Here is a 19,866-nt window from a genome sequence, read left to right on the forward strand (position 1 = left end):
AACAAATATTCAGAGTAATATCTACAAGATTATATTCTGAGGCTTTACTATAGAGTCAAAGAGTAAACAATTGAGCATTAAGTAGTGGAAAAGTTCTACATTATGGGGGGAACTATATATAGTCAGTGTGTAAATACAGAGAAGATTTATATAGGCACACACGTGTATACATATGTCCCTCTGTGTTTCTGAAAGGGGGATGTACACATACATCCATATACAAACATCTAGTATGCAGGTAACCTTAGATTACGTGGGTTCTAAAATAGGACTAAATTTTGTTGTACTATTCACAGGCTGATTTTGGAAAAATGGTGATTTTAATACCATAGTCAGAGGCCAGCATATGCCAGAATCTTTTTTTATTAACTTTGCTTAAAATTATTAACTCAGACAAAAGATGCTTAAAATGCATATAAAGACTATCATCCCTCACTCTATCCTATTTTACCTGCCCAATTATGAGTTCAGATAAGCATGGATTTTTTTCTTTTCCTGAAGAAAAACACTATTTTCTACTCTTTCTAAAGTACTATCAAAACTACACCTCATGTTAATGGGCAAAAAACAAAACAAAACAAAACAAAAAAACAACCATTTAGAATATTTTAAAAGAAAATACCTCCTTCAGAAAAATTGACTTTCTGTTGGATACTGGTGGCTTCTAGAAAAGAAAAGCAGACATGTCACATGTAATACCAAAAGCTAAAGCTCAGAAATAAATAAGAGCATGTAATTTAGGAAAGGGAACATAAAGACAGACCAACTAACTTTTTTTCTATTAAATCTTAAAAATATATGTATCATTTACCTCTAGGTTATGTGAGTATTATAAATAAGTCTGACACAAACTAGAATCAGAAAGTTTATTTTTCCTTTAGCCGCCAGGTCCATTTGAACTCTAAAATGTAACCTGTTGCAGAAAACATTAAATTCTCTGTGGACAAATAATTCCAGTCCCTATACAGGTTAACTGTATTCTCATTCTCCTATTTGCCAGAGTCCCTACACTCTTAAGACACCCACCATCCTGGTAGAACTGACAAACCAGTTCTTTATTGCACTGATATAGCTAAAAACGAAGAAAGAGGGAAAGAAACTCTGTCTAGCTCCAGCAAGTTCATGAACACCACTATTTCTCAGAGGCAGAGAATCTGGACAAAGATAAATGACACAATGTATCAAACAATTTTTAAATGTAGTATTTTTATATGGGGTATTCTGAAAGGTTTTTCATTGAAGGGAGATAAATCCAAATGTGGCCTTGCATTAATTGGGCTAAAATATTGCAGAGTGATCATTTGAGAAGTAGCATGAATCAGATTGCTCACAAAGCCGAAATCTGTTTCTTTTCTCTCTAATTATCTTAACCTGTATTTGCTTTCCAAAAGGGAAAACTATTGTAAAAGACAAGTATCAACAAATTTGACGGTGAATTTAGGAATCTTCTGTTCAGGTCAGTTTAATTATATTAATATAACACTGGTCAAACTATTCCTACTATAACAGTGGCAAATGAAAATCAATATGTGAAATATATTTGCAAAATTTTTGGTATAACTAACTGTAACTGCACATAGTAACTATGTTACTCTTAAAAAGCTAGAATCTGGTATATTAGATTCCACTTTAATCTAGGATCTTTAGGGAGACTGTCTTTTCAATTTTCTTTTCCAAGACGAAAAATGGAAAGCCAAATATGCCTTAGTGCTATTCTCTTAAATTTTTTTCATGAATATTTCCATTCGTATAAAAAGATATCATTCCCTTTTTGGAGTTTTCTAGGCATGTAAATATTACTGTACTTGTCTTTTGTATATATATATATGTATATATATAACTTACCCCACAGCATGCAAACAGATGTTTTCTTAAAAATCAGTCATTATGTCTTACGTCGTTATCTTCATAATAGTTAAGCCCTTGATATTTACATGCTGCTAGTTAATTTTCTAAAAACCTTCATGTCTGCTATCTGATTCTCACAAGGTCATAAGGGAATAATTTCCTAGGTAATGCTCATAGATATTAAATGACTTTTCTAAGGGAGTCAGAACAGATGATGAAAAAAAGACTTGATCACAGGGCTCTTTTGATTTCTAGTCTACTACCCATCTACCACTGCATCAGTCTTGTTTATAATGGCATATGGTCAGCAATGATCATTACTTTTTAAATTAATTCTTTTATTTTAAAGAGCAGTTTAAGATTCACAGTAAAACTGAGGGGAAGATAGGTAGATTTCCTATATGGTCCCTGACCCACACATGCATAGCCTCCTTCCTCCATTATCAACATCTCCCATTAGAGTAGTCTATTTGTTGAAAAGTGGTGCCACTGACGGATCTACATTTATACACCATAATCACCCAAAGACTCTAATTTACATTACAGTGCACTCCTGGGTGTTGCACATTCTGTGGGTTTAGACAAACATATAATTACATGTACCCATCATTACGGCATCATACAGAGTATTTTCATGCCCTAAAAAAATCCTGGGCTCTATCCTATTCATCCTTCCCCTACCACCACAAAATCCTTGATGACCACTAATCTTTTTACTGTCTCTATAGTGTTGCCTTTTCCAGAAAGTCATAATCAGTTCTTGCATGTCTTTGCATGGCTTGATAGCTCATTTCTTTTTAGCACTGAATAATACTCCATTGTCTGGACGTGCCAGTTCATTTATCCATTCACCTACTGAAAGACATGTTGGTTAATTCCAAGTTTTGGCAACTATGAATAAAGATGCTATATATGTGTGCAGGTTTTTGTGTAAACATTTAAGTTTTCAACTCCTCTGGGTAAATACCAAGGAATGTAATTGCTGGATCATATAGTAAGAATGCGGTTAGTTTTGTAAGAAACCATCCGTCTTCAAAGTGTATGTACCATTTCATATCCCCACTAACATTGAATGCGTTCCTCTTGCTCCACATTCTTGTTAGCATTTGGCACTGCCAGTTTTTTGGACTTTGGTTATTGTAAGAGATATGTAGTGGTATATTGTTTTAAACTGCATTTCCCTGATGACATATAATGTAGAGCATCTTTTCATATGCTTACTTGCCATCTGTGTATCTGCCATTGAGGTGTCTGTTAAGTCTTTGGCTCATTTTTCAATCAGGTTGTGTTCTTATTGTTGAGTGCTAAGAGTTCTTTGTATATTTTGGATAACTGTCCTTTATTAGATGTGTCACTTGCAAGTATCTGCGCTCAGTCTGTGCCCTTTGTTCTTACTCTCTTTATCGTCTTTTGCAGAGCAGAGGTTTCTAACTTCAGATAAGTTGTTGGGATTTTCATTGTAAATACACTGAATCTATAGATTAAGTAGAAAAGAAGCCGTATCTTGACAATACTGAGTCTTCCTATTCATGAATGTGGAATATCTCCATTTTTTTGGAAATTCTATGATTTTATTAATCAGTTTTATAGTTTTTCTCATATAAATCTGTACAAATCTTGGATTTATAGCTAAGTATGTCATTTGGGGAGGCCATGCTATTGTAAATTGCATTGTTTTTAATTTCAAGTTTCTCTTGTTCTTTGCTGGTATGTAGAAGTGATTAGCTTTGGTATATTAACCTTGCATCCTGTAACCTTGCTATAGAATTACTTACTAGTTCCTATTTTTGTCCATTCTTTTAGATTTTCTACATTGATGACTATATTACCATTGAACAAAGACAGTTTTCTTTCTTTCTTCCTAACCTGTATACCTATTGTTTCCTTTTGTCTTACTACATTTGCCAGAACTTCCAGCACAATGTTAATAAGGAAAGGTGAGCAGGACCATCTCTGCCTAAGTATGCATTTAGGTTCCTTTATGTCTTTTCATGGCTTGACAGCTTATTTCTTTTTAGCACTTGTAATAATACAAAAGCTTCCAGTTTCTCACCATTTTGATGTTAGCTGTTTAGATTTTTTGTAGTACTGTGAAACTGAGAAAAATCCCCTCTATTCCTGTTTATCACGAATGGGTGTTGGATTCTGTCACATGCTTTTTCTACATCTATCAATAGGATCACGTCACTTTTCTTTTTTAGTTTGTTGATGTGATAGACTTTCAAATGCGGACCCAGCCTTGGATACCTGGGACAAATTCTACTTGGTTGTAGTGTATCTTTTGTAAGTAATCTCTACACCCAATGTGGAGCTCGAATTCACAACCCCCAGGTCGAGTCACAAGCTTTACTGACTTGAACCAGTCACATGCCCAATTCTTTTTGTAGTTTGGACTCATTTTGCTAATATTTTGTGGAAAACTGTTGCTTCTATGTTCATGAGATATTGATCTTGTAGTTTTGTTTTCTTGTATCTGTCTAGGCTTGGTATTAGGGGAATACTGGCCTCATAGGATGAGCTGGGAAGCAATTCCTCTGCTTCTATATATAGTAATTTGTGACATTTTTTCTTAGTTTTATCTCTTCTTTTTTCTTTTTTCCTTGGTTAGACTGGCTGAAGGCTTTACCTTTGATGGTAATTTTGCAAGGTACTAGGCTTGGTCTTTTACTCTCTACACTTTTTTTGAAATCATTCACTCTACTCCTTCCTTGTGTGTATGGTTTCTGAAGAAAATCTGAATGTAATTCTTATCTTTTTTCCTTTATAGGTCAGTTCTTCTAGCTTCTTTCAGGTTTTGTCTTTGATTTTCTGTAGTTTGAAAATGATAAACACCTAGGTGTATTTCTCTCTCTCGCTCTCTTTTTTTTTTTTTTTTTTCATTTATTCTGCTTGGTGTTCTCTTAGCTTCCTGAATCTGTGATTTGGTGTCATATTAACTTGAAGAAATTCTTAATCATTATTGTCTCAAGTATTTCTTGTGTCCCTTTTTTCTTCTTTTGCCACTCCCATTATGTGTGTTAAACATTTTATAGCTATATAGTCCTAGGGTGTTGTTTTTTTCAGTCCTTGATACTTCTTTTTGGTTGAGAATTCTGGTTTTTAAAATTAAGATGTAACTGACACATAAACATTGTGTAAGTCTGTCTACAACATACTGACTTAATACATTTATATATTGCATTACCACGATCACAGCATTGTTAACACCTCTATCACATCACATTATCATTTATTTGAGTAGTCTATCGATACGCCCTCTAGCACAGAACTTTCTTTTCCTCAGCCATATCCAAACTACAATGTCCGTCAAGGGCAGTCTTCATTTCTATTAGAGTGTTTATCTCTAGCAATTCTTTCTGATTCTTAGGATTTCTGCTTGTTTACACTGTCTGTTTGTGCATGCTGTCTACTCGTTAGACTCTCTAGCAAAATCAATCATAGTTGTTTTAGATTTCTGGTCTTATAACTCTTTTTTTTTTTTTTAAGATTTTATTTATTTATTTGACAGAGAGCGATCACAAGTAGACAGAGAGGCAGGCAGAGAGAGAGAGATAGGGAAGCAGTCTCCCTGCTGAGCAGAGAGCCCGATGCGGGACTTGATCCCAGGACCCTGAGACCATGACCTGAGCCGAAGGCAGTGGCTTAACCCCACTGAACCACCCAGGTGCCCGGTCTTATAACTCTTAACATTCCTGTCATATCCGGTTCTGATGTTGGTGGGCTCTTCAAATTATTTTTTCCCTTTGATAGGTCTTTTCCTTTTTTTTTCTTTTGAGAGAGAGAGAGAGAACAAATGCATGCACATGCATGTGGGAGGGGCAGAGGAAGAGGGAGAGAGAATCTTTAAGCAGGTTCCATAACCAGTTCAGAGCCTGATGCAGGGCTTGATCTCACGACCCCGAGATTACGACCTGAGCCGAAATCAGGCACCCACCTTTGTGTATGTCTTGACACCAAATCTTAATCTCAAAATTTTGTCCTGACAGCTGAACATGATGGGACTGGGTAAAAGGAACTGCTGTAAACAAGCCTTCAGTAATGCAGTGATAAGGTCTGGGGGGAGGGAAGGGGCTCCATAGTCCTGTAATTCTTAGTCTTTCAGTGAGTTTATGCCTCTGAACTGTGAACTTCACAAGTGGTTCTCAATGTTTTCCTTTCCTCCTTAGGTGGGACAGGTTGTCTAGAGTGGCCTGCAGTATGGTATTTTCCTTCCCCCCCAGTTGCATACTGATAATACTCCAGTAGGTCAGGCTCTGGTTAACTAGAATGCCCTGAAGGCAGGCCTTGTTAATTGGACTATTTCCAAATGATTCCTTTCGCCCCTCTCCCTGCCAAAGCATGAGAGAATTTTTCTCTGATATTTACTATGGGGATTTGGTCGAGCTCCTGGAGGTAAATCTCACAGTACAGTGGGGGCACCATGATGACTGGGTCCCCTTGGCATTTTTCACTCTCAGACTTCACATGGAGCCTCCTACAATTGATCAGTTATAGCTCGGGTTTTTCTACCCCAGAACTGGTTCCTGCAGAGGTCTCCGCTTTTCAGTCTTTGCTCTTGGGAAGCCAAGATATCCTGTATTTGTCTCTCTACTCTGGGAGGCAGGGATTTGCCCTGTGTTCTCTCCTTTCTCACAGATCCAAAAAGAGCTTTTGATTTTTCAGTTGTGTTTATTTATTGTTAGGTTGGCATGGTGACTTCCAAGCTTCTTACATGTGGAAAAGGAGGAAAACCAGAAACATCTCAATTTTTAAGATAAATTAATGATAAAGAAACGACAGAGTGCTGAACTCTTCTGAGGTTCAACAACTTCTAAGTGTAACTCATTTACAAAGCAGTTCTGCTGAAGTCACATTTATATTAGGGCATTATGTTTTATATAATTAAAAAATTATTTGGTATAGCAAAATTTAAGGCTGAATTGATTTCAGAATCTGTATATTCCTTCATTGAGCTACCGGGGGGGGGGGTATATAGTGCAGTTATCCTTCCCTTTTCGATCCTAATTTATTTCCATGTACTTTTTAAACTCCAGGTCAATTTCTTTAGAGCCGATTCACCTAATAATCAATCCCTCATATACAGGTTGCCTAAAATTCGATTTCCTTTGTTTTGTTTATGTATGTATTATCTAATCAGTCTGGGGGATAATTTAAAAAAATTTTTAACCAATTTATATAAGGGAGCTCCCATTTTTTCTATCATTATATTTGAGGTATTCAATATATCATGGATTTTATCGATTTTTGAACACTTTTAAAATTAGATTCTAGTCTTTAAAAGCCCTTTCTATAGAATTTTATGTTTCTAACAATATTTATCAATAGTATTCAAGACATGAATAGTAACTTGCTAAACAAGGTTATCTTGATATCACTAATATCCTTATGCCTTATGCATAATCCAATGATATGTCATGAAATCAGATGTTCTAAATAATAATAAAACCTATACATTTATTTGATTTGATAATAATCATCACTATGTCAGTCTACCCATTGTCTTGCCTATATTTACAATTTTTTTAAAACTAAGTTTCCCTAACTTTGTTTTTTTAAGATTCTATTCATTCGACAGAGAGAGAGAGACAGCGAGAGAGGGAATGTAAGCAGGGGGAGTGGGAGAAGGAGAAGCAGGCTTCCTATTGAGCAGGGAGCCTGATGCAGGGCACGGTCCTAGGACCCGGGGACCATGACCCAAACCGAAGGCAGATGCTTAACATGGTTTTCATTTTAGTAAATGAAGGTCAAGAATTCCAAGTCTACTGTTAGAATGTCATCCTAGAGGTTATTTAACATATCTCAGATTCACAGCTAATCTGAGACTATTGTCTCTAATGCAAAAGGGTTTAATTTCTCATATTGCACAGACTGTGAAGATAAACAGAGATGTCTATTATAAGACATTTATAAGTACCTGCAAATCTCTTTCCCCACTCTGCTTGCTACTGACCCTTCAAAATTCAGGTCAAATGCCATTTCCTTCATGAAACCTTCCCAACCTCTCCTCCACGCTATCACATACACATAGCACCATTTTAACACTTACAAAATTATAATAATTTTTCCAACATGTTTTCATTTCCATTAGATCATGAGTATAAGAGCTAGAGAAAAAAAACCCCATGGCTCGTTATGGTTCTAGCATTTAGGCCAGTCACTGATATAGAGAAGGTTATTAAAAATAAAATGTTTGTTTAACAAATGAATAGATTTTTATATCACAGAATAAATTTTTAAGTTAAGGCTTTCGTTAATATTTCTCACACCATGACAACATTACTTAACAACTCAAGAAAATAGTGTGAAATTAGTGCTTAATAATTAGGTTTCATGCAAGGTTTTCAACATTCCGTTTTCATCTTTTTAACCTAAGCTGCAAAGAATATATAAATATTTAAATACAACTGATGATGAATCAGCAGCATCTAGGACTATACAAAAGTTTTAATTTCATTTCCCTCTTTTGTATTCATCTTCCTCTTTTTTAAACTCCTTGGCTTCTGCATGTAGAAGGTTAAAAACACTATTTTTTTAAAAGGTATTATTCTTCACTATGCTTACACAGAAGCTTTGAGAAATTAAACTCTTATTTGGAGCAGTAATACCCTTAATTTTAGAAAAAAAAAATAGTTAAAATATTATAAAGCTGCGGCAAAACAGAGAGAATAGGCTAGGTCTGAGTACATCCGCCCATAGCTGGGGACATCCTGGCTGAGAGGAGTAGAGCTTGGGCCTGGGGCTGGCAGCTTCACCACCCAGGATCTCCAGGATTCAGCATTCCCTACTACTGGTGTCCCTCAGATCCACTGTGAGAACAGGGTACAGGTCTTAGCCTAGACATTCTGGCCACTGACATCACCTACTACCTGGTCCGCAAAGGGATGCCATTCCATCAGGACCGAAAGATCTCCAAGAAGGCCGTGTTCATGGCCAAGACCAAAGGGGTTGCCCTCAACCAGTTATCGCCGAAGGAGCTATGGGTCATTAGCCCAGTGGGTCATCGTTCGTGGGCCACATGGGCTGCCTGTGGTACTACAGACACAGCATGGAGCAGTATACTACCTTGAGTGGCACGGTGGGCTCTATTGTTGACAGGCAGATCAGCTCAGTGTGAGCACTGCTGCAGGCCCAGCAGGCCTAGAGCCCCCGCTCCGCCCCCAATTCCAAATAAAGCGGGCCCAAGAGGGAAAAAAATCATAAAAGCTGTGCCATTTAGTAGACAAATGGCAATAATTAAAGGAGCTGTTAAGGAGGTATTACTTTTCCAATAATCTCGACCAATTAGGGAAAGGTACTTTCAGAAGTCCTAGGAACTTGCTTGTTATAAGAATAGATCACTTACAACCATCTCTTCTGGTGGAAACCAATTAGTAACTGTATCACCTTCTTTTGCTTGGCTACAGTTTTAAAGGAAAATACAAAGTTCCAGGTATATTTGTATTACAGAGTTTCTATTCCTAGAGACTTACCAAATGTGTTGGTGTGAGAAGTGAAGGATATGCAAGGAAATAAAACTTTTATTTTGTGCTTTGTCTGAGGACAAAGAAAGATTTCATTAATTAAACTCTCATGCTTTCTCAAAGAGAAGACGAGCTAGAATACAGGAGCCGTTGTATCTCCCGTCTTCTTGCGGTGTCCACAGAGGTTAATAATGGGGTGCTACAATAAATCTATGTCCAGGCAAGTATGTAACTGTCTGAATTTACTCTTAAGCAAATGTCACTTTGGGTGATTTGTGGTCTCTATTTCTGCCACTGATATAAACGAGGGAGTGGTAAACTTTTTCCATAAAGGGCCAAATAGTAAATATTTGAGACTCTGCCAGCCACACAAAGTCTCTTTTCTTAGCTCATAGACTCTACAAAAACAGGATTGCAAGTAAGATTTTACTCAGAAGCTGACTCCTCATACAGATACCTTTAAGAGAGGTACCTTTAAGATTATTCAATGTCAACCATGCTTTTGAGGAAAGGGTTAGAATGGGGCAGCAGGAAGGAGAGTGTAAAAAACAGTTTGGGGATAACAATAATATTGAAGCTCCATGAATAGCCACTTTTAATACTCTAAGAATATTACCATAAAAAAGACTCAGAAGATGCCATTCTCTGGCAATCGTGTAGAAATTTTTCTTTAAAATGGAAAGCAGTTTTGGGGCGCCTGGGTGGCTCAGTGGGTTAAGCCGCTGCCTTCAGCTCAGGTCATGATCTCAGGGTCCTGGGATCGAGCCCCGCATCGGGCTCTCTGCTCAGCAGGGAGCCTGCTTCCCTTCCTCTCTCTTTGCCTGCCTCTCTGCCTACTTGTGATCTCTCTCTGTCAAATAAATAAAAAATCTTTAAAAAAAAAAAAAAATGGAAAGCAGTTTTTAAAAAGTTCTTATTATAAAGTATTTATAAAAATAATTTTTAAATCTACAATAGAAAGTAAAAGTGCTGAATTATTTCAGCTCCAACTTCTCTTCCAATTAAGAGATTATAACTTAAAAAAAGTTTTTTGGGGGGGTTTTAAATAAAGCATTTGAGAAACTCTGGTGGGTATGAGTGCACGAGTTGCATGATGTAAAGAACGTTTTCAGTAGCCAGACACTAAATCCTGAAATCTTTAAGAAATCAGCCTGATGGGGCGCCTGGGTGGCTCAGTGGGTTAAGCCGCTGCCTTCGGCTCTGGTCATGATCTCGGAGTCCTGGGATCGAGCCCCGCATCGGGCTCTCTGCTCAGCAGGGAGCCTGCTTCCTCCCCCTCTCTCTCTGCCTGCCTCTCTGCCTGCTTGTGATCTCTCTGTCAAATAAATAAATAAAATCTTTAAAAAAAAAAAAAAATCAGCCTGAACCTAAGTGAAAGATGAATTTCAAAGAAGCTGCAACTAGTTCTTAAAAAAAAAAAAAAAAAAAAGGGAGACTTCCTTCCTTTTTGACTCACCTCTAAATTTAAAACTAAGTCCAACCACAATCAATGTAGGTTCACTCTTGGTATCTCATGTCCTACACCAAAGCAAACACTGAAAAGCATTTAAACCAGTTCAGCAAACATCGGAAAAGATGCTGAACTTACTGCAAAAGACATCTTGAATTTACTTTCTAAATCAAGAAAAAATGTGAACGCGCAAGTTGATATCCCTTTTCTCCCAGGAGTCTGAGTTTAACAAAGTCTAAAAAAATTAAAATGTATGTTATTACATATTCATTTATGAATTTAAATAATATGACAGATGATGTAATTTCAGAGAAGGGCAATTAAGAAAGATCAAGGCCATAGGGACAGTGTCCCACAAGCGGAGATAATGAACAAAATATTCTCAAGCCTGTGACTAAATGTGTATATTCCTGTATTCTGATAACCAAGACCCTCAAAAAAAACCTATAAAAATTAGAAGTAAACAAACCTAATTCACTCATTTTAGTATTTCCATTTGTTTTGTATGCCGAATCTGCAAGAGAGAGCAAGAAAATGATTAGAGCTTAAAAGGAAATGCATCATATGGTACTCTACCACAGGTGCATCATCAAACCTTAACAGATCTTTATCATTACAATCCTTGAAATAACAGTTATCCATCCATCAAAAAAAACCCCAAAAAACAAAACAAAAAAAAAGCAAACCATCCTAACTTTTTCTTAAAGAAAAGGACTGAGGAGTAAAAGCCTAATGGGAAGATAAATAAGGTTCTTTTTTAGTTCCCATGATAAAGCCCCCTTATTGACTAATAAACTCTGAAAATGAAGCAGAAGTAAACTGCTTGGAATAACTTTACTAGTTTTCTTTCATAGTCATGAAATCAACTTAAGGGCAACATTTTTAGAGGTCTTAGTCAAAAAGAAATATAAATGAGGCAGAAAAATTTTATAGCCCTGAGCTATAAAGCCTCAGTTTTGATTTTTTTAGTAGCATTATGCTGGGAAGAATAAAAAGTTCCCAATCCTAGTTTAAAATCATCATGCTAACAAAAAGAATCATAGCAACATATAAGAACAACCTCTTAAAAAGAATGAGGAAGCCCTTTATATATGTAAATGGAAAATAAGTAAAAATAAAAACAGACAATAGGAAGGTGCATAACAGTGTTAACTGGGCTAACGTTTGTGTTAAGAAGGGAGGAAAATATCATTAATACATGAATTTCCTTGTATCTCCATAAAATATCTCTAAAAAAGACCTAAGAAACCGAAGACATTGGTTGCTTCTGATGAGGAGACTTAGTAGGTAAAGGGCAGAGAAGGTAGGGAGACTTTTCATTGTATATTTTAATAACTTTAAAATTTTGAACCATATGAATACACATACTAACCTATTTAAAAATAAAACTATATTTATAAAACAGTTAAACCAACAGACAAAACAATCTCTTACCAGATCTTGGACTTCTTAGAGGGGGTCTACGCAGGCTGATTATAGGATCTTCACTCACCACTAATATAGAAGAAAAAGCATTTAAAAAAATATGAAATGTCAAACATACAAATTTATTATACAATCATCTATTTATTCCACAAAGGTTTTTCTGAGCCTTTCATTAAGTATGGGAATATAATAGTGAACTATAGACAAGTTTCCTGCCATAAAAAGTTTATGAACGTGATGGAAAAATAAGCAGTTTTTCTGAACAGACCACATTTATATAAAAAGAAAAGAATACCAAATAAAACTCTTCTAATAGTTCCAATTAAGAACCAAAATTTGCACTGCTACAGCAACTCAATTATTTATTCCATTTGGGGCTTATCCTCATTAGGGATTATTCCTGGCATATTTTAATTTTTGGGTTAACTTCCTTAGAGTTAATATAGTCCGTCCAAATTTTAACCTTGGGTGTACTCAAGAAATTCAAGCTCTAATTTTAAATGAAATGTTAACTCAGCCAGGATTTGTTTCAGACTAAGGTTCAATGGCATAGGGTTAATGGAAAAGCCAATCCCATTAGATAAAATGTTAACCTAGCAAACCAAGGTGTGTTTTATCAGAGAGCCCTAAACAACGTGAACTAAAAGTCTAATATACATCTAAATTTGGATTATAATACGTTTGTTTCATCTGTCTCTGTAAAAAGCATTCTGTTTGTCTCGGTATAATTGTGAAAATCATTCTGAACTAGATATCACTGGTCCCCTCCGTTACACTAACTGCCGTATTTGTTTTGACAAAATGGACTTAACCTAATTTCCCCTTTCAAGTATCTAGAAGAGATATTCTGAAGGATCAGCTGCTCGTTTGTTCAAAAAATACTTACTGAGCATGTTGCCATGCATCTTAAAGACAGAGATGTAGAGAAGTGATTACACTGATTTTACATAGCTCAAAAAAGGCAGAACTAAGATCTATAAGAGGAAGTTACAACAAAGTAGATTTTAGTTCATTACTTAAATAAATTATTGCTGTTGTCTCCACAACAGAACAGATAGTGAGGCAATGATTTCCACTTCAGTGAAAATGAACAGGGACTATACGTATGGATGCTGACAACCTGCCCTGATAGAAACTTTGAGTAGATGACTTCCCTCAATCTTCCAGCTTTAGGATTTTATGAACTATCTACCTTAGTGGCTTATGCTTCACACATCAGGTATTGGAACTTAAAGAAACAGCTTTAAAAATCCTATACACATTCATAATCCCATCATTACAACTTTCCTCTTTTCCTCTGCTGTATTCCCTCCCTTTTCAGGTTTAAAACCTAAAGCTCAATTTAATCTACAGACATCAATTACTATTTCAGTTCCATCTTTTAAGAAGCAATTTCCCTACACTCTATGATATACATAGCCTTGTATAAGATACTTAAAGGAGAAAGAGTACCAAAGAGAGGAATTAGAGAATAAAACAGCAAGTGTCCTTCTTTTGTAGCAATCTTTGTCCCTTGACTGCTTTTGCTCACCACTGCACGCCCAGCACCTAGCATGGGGACTGGCATAAAGCAGGTACTCAACAAATATCTGAAGAATGAAAGAATGTTCCAAAGAATCAAATGTTCAGCAACCAAAGAATCAAATGTTTGTGACAAAATAGTAGGCATTAAGAAAAACTTATCTATGATGGTTTAGCTAGAAACCACATCGTTAGAACAAAAATATCTATTTAACTGTAAGAAAAACAAATGAAATTCTAATATAATTTCACATTGTAACACCAACTTCATGATTTCCAGAAAAGAATGAATTTGATGACAGAACAGTTATATAAGTATACATGGAGTAACCTGAATGAACAACCCAATGGCTATTTTAATGTGAAAATAAATCAATTCTGGAACTTCGAACAATAAGAAGAGTTCAAACTGTATACCTGTTCTAAATTAATATAATCGATGTTTACCATGACTTACAAAAACAGGATGACAAACGATGTAGTTGTCTTTATTAGGCTGCTTTAGAAGGTGGCCCCTTGGTTTAGGTCTTTAGTTTTTTTTTTTTTTTTAAAGATTTATTTATTTATTTGAGAGAGGAGGAGGGAGAGAGCATGCATGCGTGCAAATGAGGGAAGGGACAGAGGGAGCGAATCTTTTTTTTTTTTTTTTTTAAGATTTTATATTTATTTATTTGACAGAGATCACAAGTAGGCAGAGGCAGGCAGAGAGAGAGGAGGAAGCACGCTCCCCACTGAGCAGAGAGCCCGATGCAGGGCTTGATCCCAGAACCCTGAGATCATGACCCCAGCCGAAGGCAGAGGCTTCAACCCGCTGAGCCACCCAGGTGCCCCGAGGTAGCGAATCTTTAAGCAGACTCCCTGCTGAGCAGGGAACCCTATGCGGGGCTTGATCTCACCACCCAAGAGATCATGACCCAAGCTGAAACCAAGATTGGACGCTTAACTGACTGAGCCACCCAGGCACCCCTCAAAGCATTTTCCTAAGAGAGTTTATAATCTTAACATAGTAACATAGGCATTAAATATAAAGGGTATGTTTATTTGGAACTAAACTTGAACCTTATTCTAAATTGAGAACAGAATAAATTATAAAGCATAATTGTTTTTTAAAGATTTATTTATTTATTTGAGAGAGAGAAAGTGTGTGCATCCATAGGAGGGGGAGCAGAGGAAGAGGGAGAGACTCTCAAGCAGACTCCACGCTGAGTGCAGAGCCTGATGTGGGGCTCAATCCCAAGACCCTGAGATCATGAACTGAGCTAACAAGAGTCTGACGCTCAACTGACTGAGCCACCCAGGCACCCCAAAGCATTATCAGAGCAATGGATAAGGAAACAAGTCAAGATATGAGTTTAAAAAAAAAAAAAAAAGGTCAGGGATGGTCAATTTCATAGTTACCACTATTTATGGTTGTGGGACTTTCCTGATATCAAAAAAAAGCAAACTGAAAATAAATGGAACTAAAAACCAAAGGATACTAAACATTAATAACTGAACTAAATCCTTTCCCCTGCTTTTTAAAATAGTTTAAACAGTTTTTTAAAACTCAATTTTAAAGACTTTTAAGACGATCAATGTAGCCCACTTCTATATTACATAGATACTAAGACACAAATATTCTTCCACTTTAATATCTCTGAAATTGGGAGGCATCAGACCATCTCTGGCATATTAGGAGTTTAACTGGCAGCATTTCTTCCTTCTAGGTGGTACATAAAACAATGATGTGAATCTTACAACTGATGACATTTTGGATTTGATGAAATACTGACCATATCATGTCATGATTTTATCATCCAGACTATGTAATCCATTTTATTTTATTTTGTTTATTTTTCTATTAAGTAGGCACCATGCCCAGCATGGGGCTTAAATTCACTACCCTGAGATCAAGAGTCCCATACTTTACTGACTGAGCCAGCTAGGCACCCCCCAGTTAATCCATTTTAAATGGAAAGTAGTGTGACATATTCATGCAAGATACACTTAATGAACTTCACTGAGATGGTAATTGTTACAGAGCAGAGTGACAATGAGGTACTTGGGGGAAAATGAAAAGGCTTTGGAGAAGACAAACCTGAGCATAAATTTTGGTTCCATCATACATCATGTAATTGTAGGGAAGAGTCTTAGCTTCTCTGAGCTCCTGTTCCCTCACCTATAAAATGGGTACATCTACCCAGCAGAGTTATGTAAATGAATATGCAAAGTGGCTGGTAATTAGTATCCATCCCATCTTTTCTTGACATATGCCTGCATGGCTTAATCCCAGAAACAATCTATAGAGAAGATTCGCTGAACCTTTGAGTTAAGTTATGATATGGGATCCTTGATGAACCAGGCTATAATGTGTACAGACAAAGAAGCTGGCAGATAAGGCAACAAACAAAATCACTTTTCTTACCTGGAATTTCTGGTGTTCTCTGGATAGTTTTCTTTGGGACTGTCTGGCTCAAAATAGTTTGTGAAGATGGTTCATCCTCTAAAAACAGACATGACATTTGTCAATATTCAGAACATATGACGTGGGTAGAGATTATGCAATACATAAGCAGAAATGCAAGTAATTCATTTCTTTAGAAATGTGTAATTAGATCTACCAAAACAAAGGAATTCGGGTATAACTACTCTTTAATGCAACATTAAAATCAACTATTCAGCTCTGATGCTTTACAAAAAAGGTATATTAATTTAGAAATGTAAAAGATGGGCCAGAGTTTCAGAAATGATGTGGAAGAAAGCAGAAGTGTGAAGAATGTTTAGATCCTCATGGACTGACTAATATAGAAATAAATCCTTTATGTATTAAAAAAAAGTTAGCTTGTACAACGGCACTAGGCTCTGCGGCTGAGTCAATACAATGTAACCTTTTTATTGCGGACCGGTGCAAAGCGCAAAGCGGTCTTCAGATATCGAAGGAGATAAAATTAACTTCAAAAATGATGGGATCTTTTGTTTTCAGGAAGTTTCTAATCTTGAAAGAGAGATAAAACTAAGCGGGCTAAACTGTCTTGAGTAGCTACACCCAACAACAGCTTACATCTCTTTAACGTAAAGTTTTCAAAATCAACGCATCTTCAAACGCATCTTCAAATGTGTCCGCACTTCATGGATCGGCAGGTACAAGCGTTGTCTAGTACTCCGCTCTGAGCTGACAATCCACCTCCTCTTTGAATCTGGCAATGGGCTACCACTAACTATGTAATTCCATTGTGATTCAAACCCCGGGAATTTTAGCTCATAGGTGCCTTACAGGGGGCCAACACCAAACTTCACCTGTGACTCAGTGTTAGATGGGGAAAGAGGTGGTGGGTGGGAGTGGATGGCTTAAGGGAGTTTCTTCCCCTGTGACTTACCTAAAACCATACACTCGCTTTGCCAACATCCTTTCTGCCCATTTAGAGGAAAACTAATGAAGAATTTCGTTTTGTCGATCTACTTAACCAATGAGATTACATCGAGGGCCCTCAACGCGGTGCATTTTTGCTGAGACCACCATACTTGAGAAAGAGTTCAAGTTTATCAGGCATTAGGGATCTAGTTCCGTATAACTGCCTTAACCCACCTCGGTGTAAATATTGGGGGGGGGGGGTTTCCAGTCCATTCTCCCACTACGCTATCCCTCGAAACGCCCACTGACCAAATTTCCCCTCTCTCTCCCCCGACCTGGGTGGCGAAGGGAAAGGATTGGAGGCTTACATCAGCACCGTAACTCTCGGCTGGGGACTTGTGGCCTCTGAGAGTTAGAGGAAATGGAAGTGGCTTTGGTAGCAACATCCGCAGGACAGAGGGGACCGAAGTGAAACCGAGCCTGAAGTGCTCCTCTGTCCCGCCCCGCCGCCCCCCAACCCGCCGTCCCCCCGTGAAGGCCTGCAGAAAGAGGCCATTCGGAGCCCCCAAGGGGATGCCCAGGGATGCGCACAGCGGCCCGCTCTGGTCGCTCCGCCCGACCGCCTTTCCAAGCCTCCCGCCGCCGCCTCTTCCCCGCCTGCGGTCGGGGCGGACCCCGCGTGGGGGCGCCCGCCCATCCGCGCCGCGGAGCCACAGGAGCCCGGGCGGGGATGAGCTGCGCGGGGAGGGACGCACGCCCGGCACGCGCACACGCGCCGCTTGCACCCGCGCGCAGCGCTCGCTCCCCGGCTCGCGGCTGAGACTGTTCCCTCCGGCGGCCTCACCTTCGGAGGAATGAGAGTCCCGTAACCCTCTCCTGGTGGTAACCGGAGACGGCTGGAGTAGGGGCTGCTGTGACTGCTGCTGCTGCTGGCGGATAGTCCTTCGCGTGTTCATCTCCTCGGCTCCCTGGCGTCCCGGCTGCCTCCGCTGCCGAGACCGAAGGTAGTAGGCGCTTTCTCTCACTTCCTCTTTTGCAGAATCAGGCCGGAACTCTTCTAGCGGGACTCGTCTTCTCGCCGGGGACTTTTCTTCGGCCGCCCGGGGCTCGAAGTCGCCGTACACTTCTGGCGGCTCCTCTGAGAACCTCACTTCCCGCCGGCCGTGGCGCGACGGCGAAGGAGTTCGGTACGCAGGCGCGTCACTGCCACCGCCATTTTGAGGGGCGAGCCGGCGTCTTCCCTCCCGTAGGGGGGCCCGGGCTGTGACGTACATCCCCCAAGCTTCCCTCCCCGGCTCCGCCCGCCGCCCGTCGCCCGCCATAGTTGTTGACTTAGCTTGAGTCGATCGCGAAGGTGGTTTGGGGGTCCGTAGATTGTCCTGTCGTTGGTGGCGACGACTTCTCGTGGTGTTGGGCGGTGGTCGCGGTGGTCAGGGAGGCAGTTGAGCGTCGCCGGGGCCGCCGCCTGCGTCGTCGCTGCTGTGCTGCAAACCCGCCTCTGGGCCCATGGTGTGTCCTGAGGGCTGTGGGAGAGGCAGTGCCTGTGCCGGGTCAGCTGTTGCGGGTCACTCCCGCCTCCTGGCTGAAGGCACCAAAGAGGAGGAGAGGGAGGACGACGTCGCTGTCCTTGGCCTTGGGGGAGGGAGGGAGGGGACGACGAAGAAGGGACAACTGGCCGGGCAAATTGCCTTTCCTGAACCCAGCTGCTCGTGGCGAGTGTTAGCCGCGCGCAGGAGACGCCGGTCCTGGCACCGGGTGCCGAGTCTCTGGCAAAGGCCGAGCGAAAGGCGGGTGCGGAAGTTTCGGTCCTCGCCCCCAGGCTGTGGCGCAGTTTTCCTGGAACGTTTTTGAGCGACTGCTACCTTAGCCGTGCCTTTCCGGGTGTTTCTAGGAGGAGTAATGGTTTAAAGATAACGTCGACAAGTGCCGTCTTTTCTTGGAAAAATTTTCAGTTTGGAGCTCCTTAAGAAGGCAGCGAGTTTCTAAATTTTAAGTCACCTGTTGAGAGTCCAAAATCGTATCTGCAGGCGCGCACACACTCGGGTGGATTTCCATTTGCAGAATTTATGCAGTCTTCTTTCTGGCTTTCCTATAAAAGCTCTGTTCCGGTAGCACTGTTCGGAAACCCAAGTGGTGCCGTGTTACGGACAGTGAGAAATAAATACTCGGATTCAGTAAGAGCAATATAACTTTAACTTGTGATCGTTGTTTTTATTTTGATTCTGGGTATGATGTGATCTACTGACTTTGGCTTAGGGATTCCTGTATTTAGTTTACCGAGTAAGAGAACGTGCTAAGAGTTACTTGTCTCACCTCTTTATACCATGTTTACAGACGCGGGTAATCTGCAGATATTTAGCCAAATTTAGACCTAGCGGTGGTCAGTATTTGGGAGAAAGAGTAATGTTACCTCATACATACACACTTGTCTTCTTGGAGGGCTTTCTAGAATTGATTTTAGTGAGTAAAGAAATTATGTAATTTCGGGGGCGCCTGCTTGGCTCAGTGGGTTAAGCCTCTGCCTTCGGCTCAGGTCATAATCCCAGGGTCCTGGGGTCGAGTCCCGCATCGGGCTCTCTATTCAGCAGGGAGCCTGCTTCCCCTCTCTGCCTGTCTCTCAGCCTACTTGTGATCTCTCAAGTAATAAATAAATAAAATCTTTTCTAAAAAATTGTAATTTCGGGCAGCAGTTAAAATGAATGATTCTGAAAACTGACGAAGTTTACTTCAGGTGTTTTAAATCACCTTAGAATGCTTTTCAGCGACTCAGTTGCTTAACTGGGCAAAAATTTCAATTTAATCTTCAGGTGTTACTATGTTTTCACTAATAG

The 19,866-nt window shown here is 39.3% G+C and overlaps 1 protein-coding gene across 4 annotated transcripts in view; it reads right to left on the reverse strand.

Moving 5' to 3' along the window:
- Positions 1–18,693, reverse strand: part of TOR1AIP1 (torsin 1A interacting protein 1) — a 39,930-nt gene extending 21,237 nt beyond the window's left edge. For 2 of the 4 annotated variants that reach the window (XM_032862730.1, XM_032862727.1), the window contains exons 1-5: positions 17,880–18,691; positions 16,109–16,186; positions 12,193–12,252; positions 11,228–11,272; positions 623–664 (exon numbers count right to left, since the gene is read on the reverse strand). In XM_032862730.1, the coding sequence (XP_032718621.1) occupies positions 623–664; positions 11,228–11,272; positions 12,193–12,252; positions 16,109–16,186; positions 17,880–18,357 (703 nt within the window). In that variant the 5' untranslated portion in view covers positions 18,358–18,691. Of the gene's footprint in view, positions 1–622; positions 665–11,227; positions 11,273–12,192; positions 12,253–16,108; positions 16,187–17,879 lie in introns of all 4 variants that reach the window. The other 2 variants (XM_032862728.1, XM_032862729.1) reach the window with 2 other exon arrangements.
- Between the last annotated feature and the right edge of the window lie 1,173 nt (positions 18,694–19,866).

Source organism: Lontra canadensis, unplaced genomic scaffold, assembly GCF_010015895.1.
Source record: "Lontra canadensis isolate GAN:19392208 unplaced genomic scaffold, GSC_riverotter_1.0 scaffold24, whole genome shotgun sequence".
Lineage (NCBI taxonomy): Eukaryota > Metazoa > Chordata > Mammalia > Carnivora > Mustelidae > Lontra > Lontra canadensis.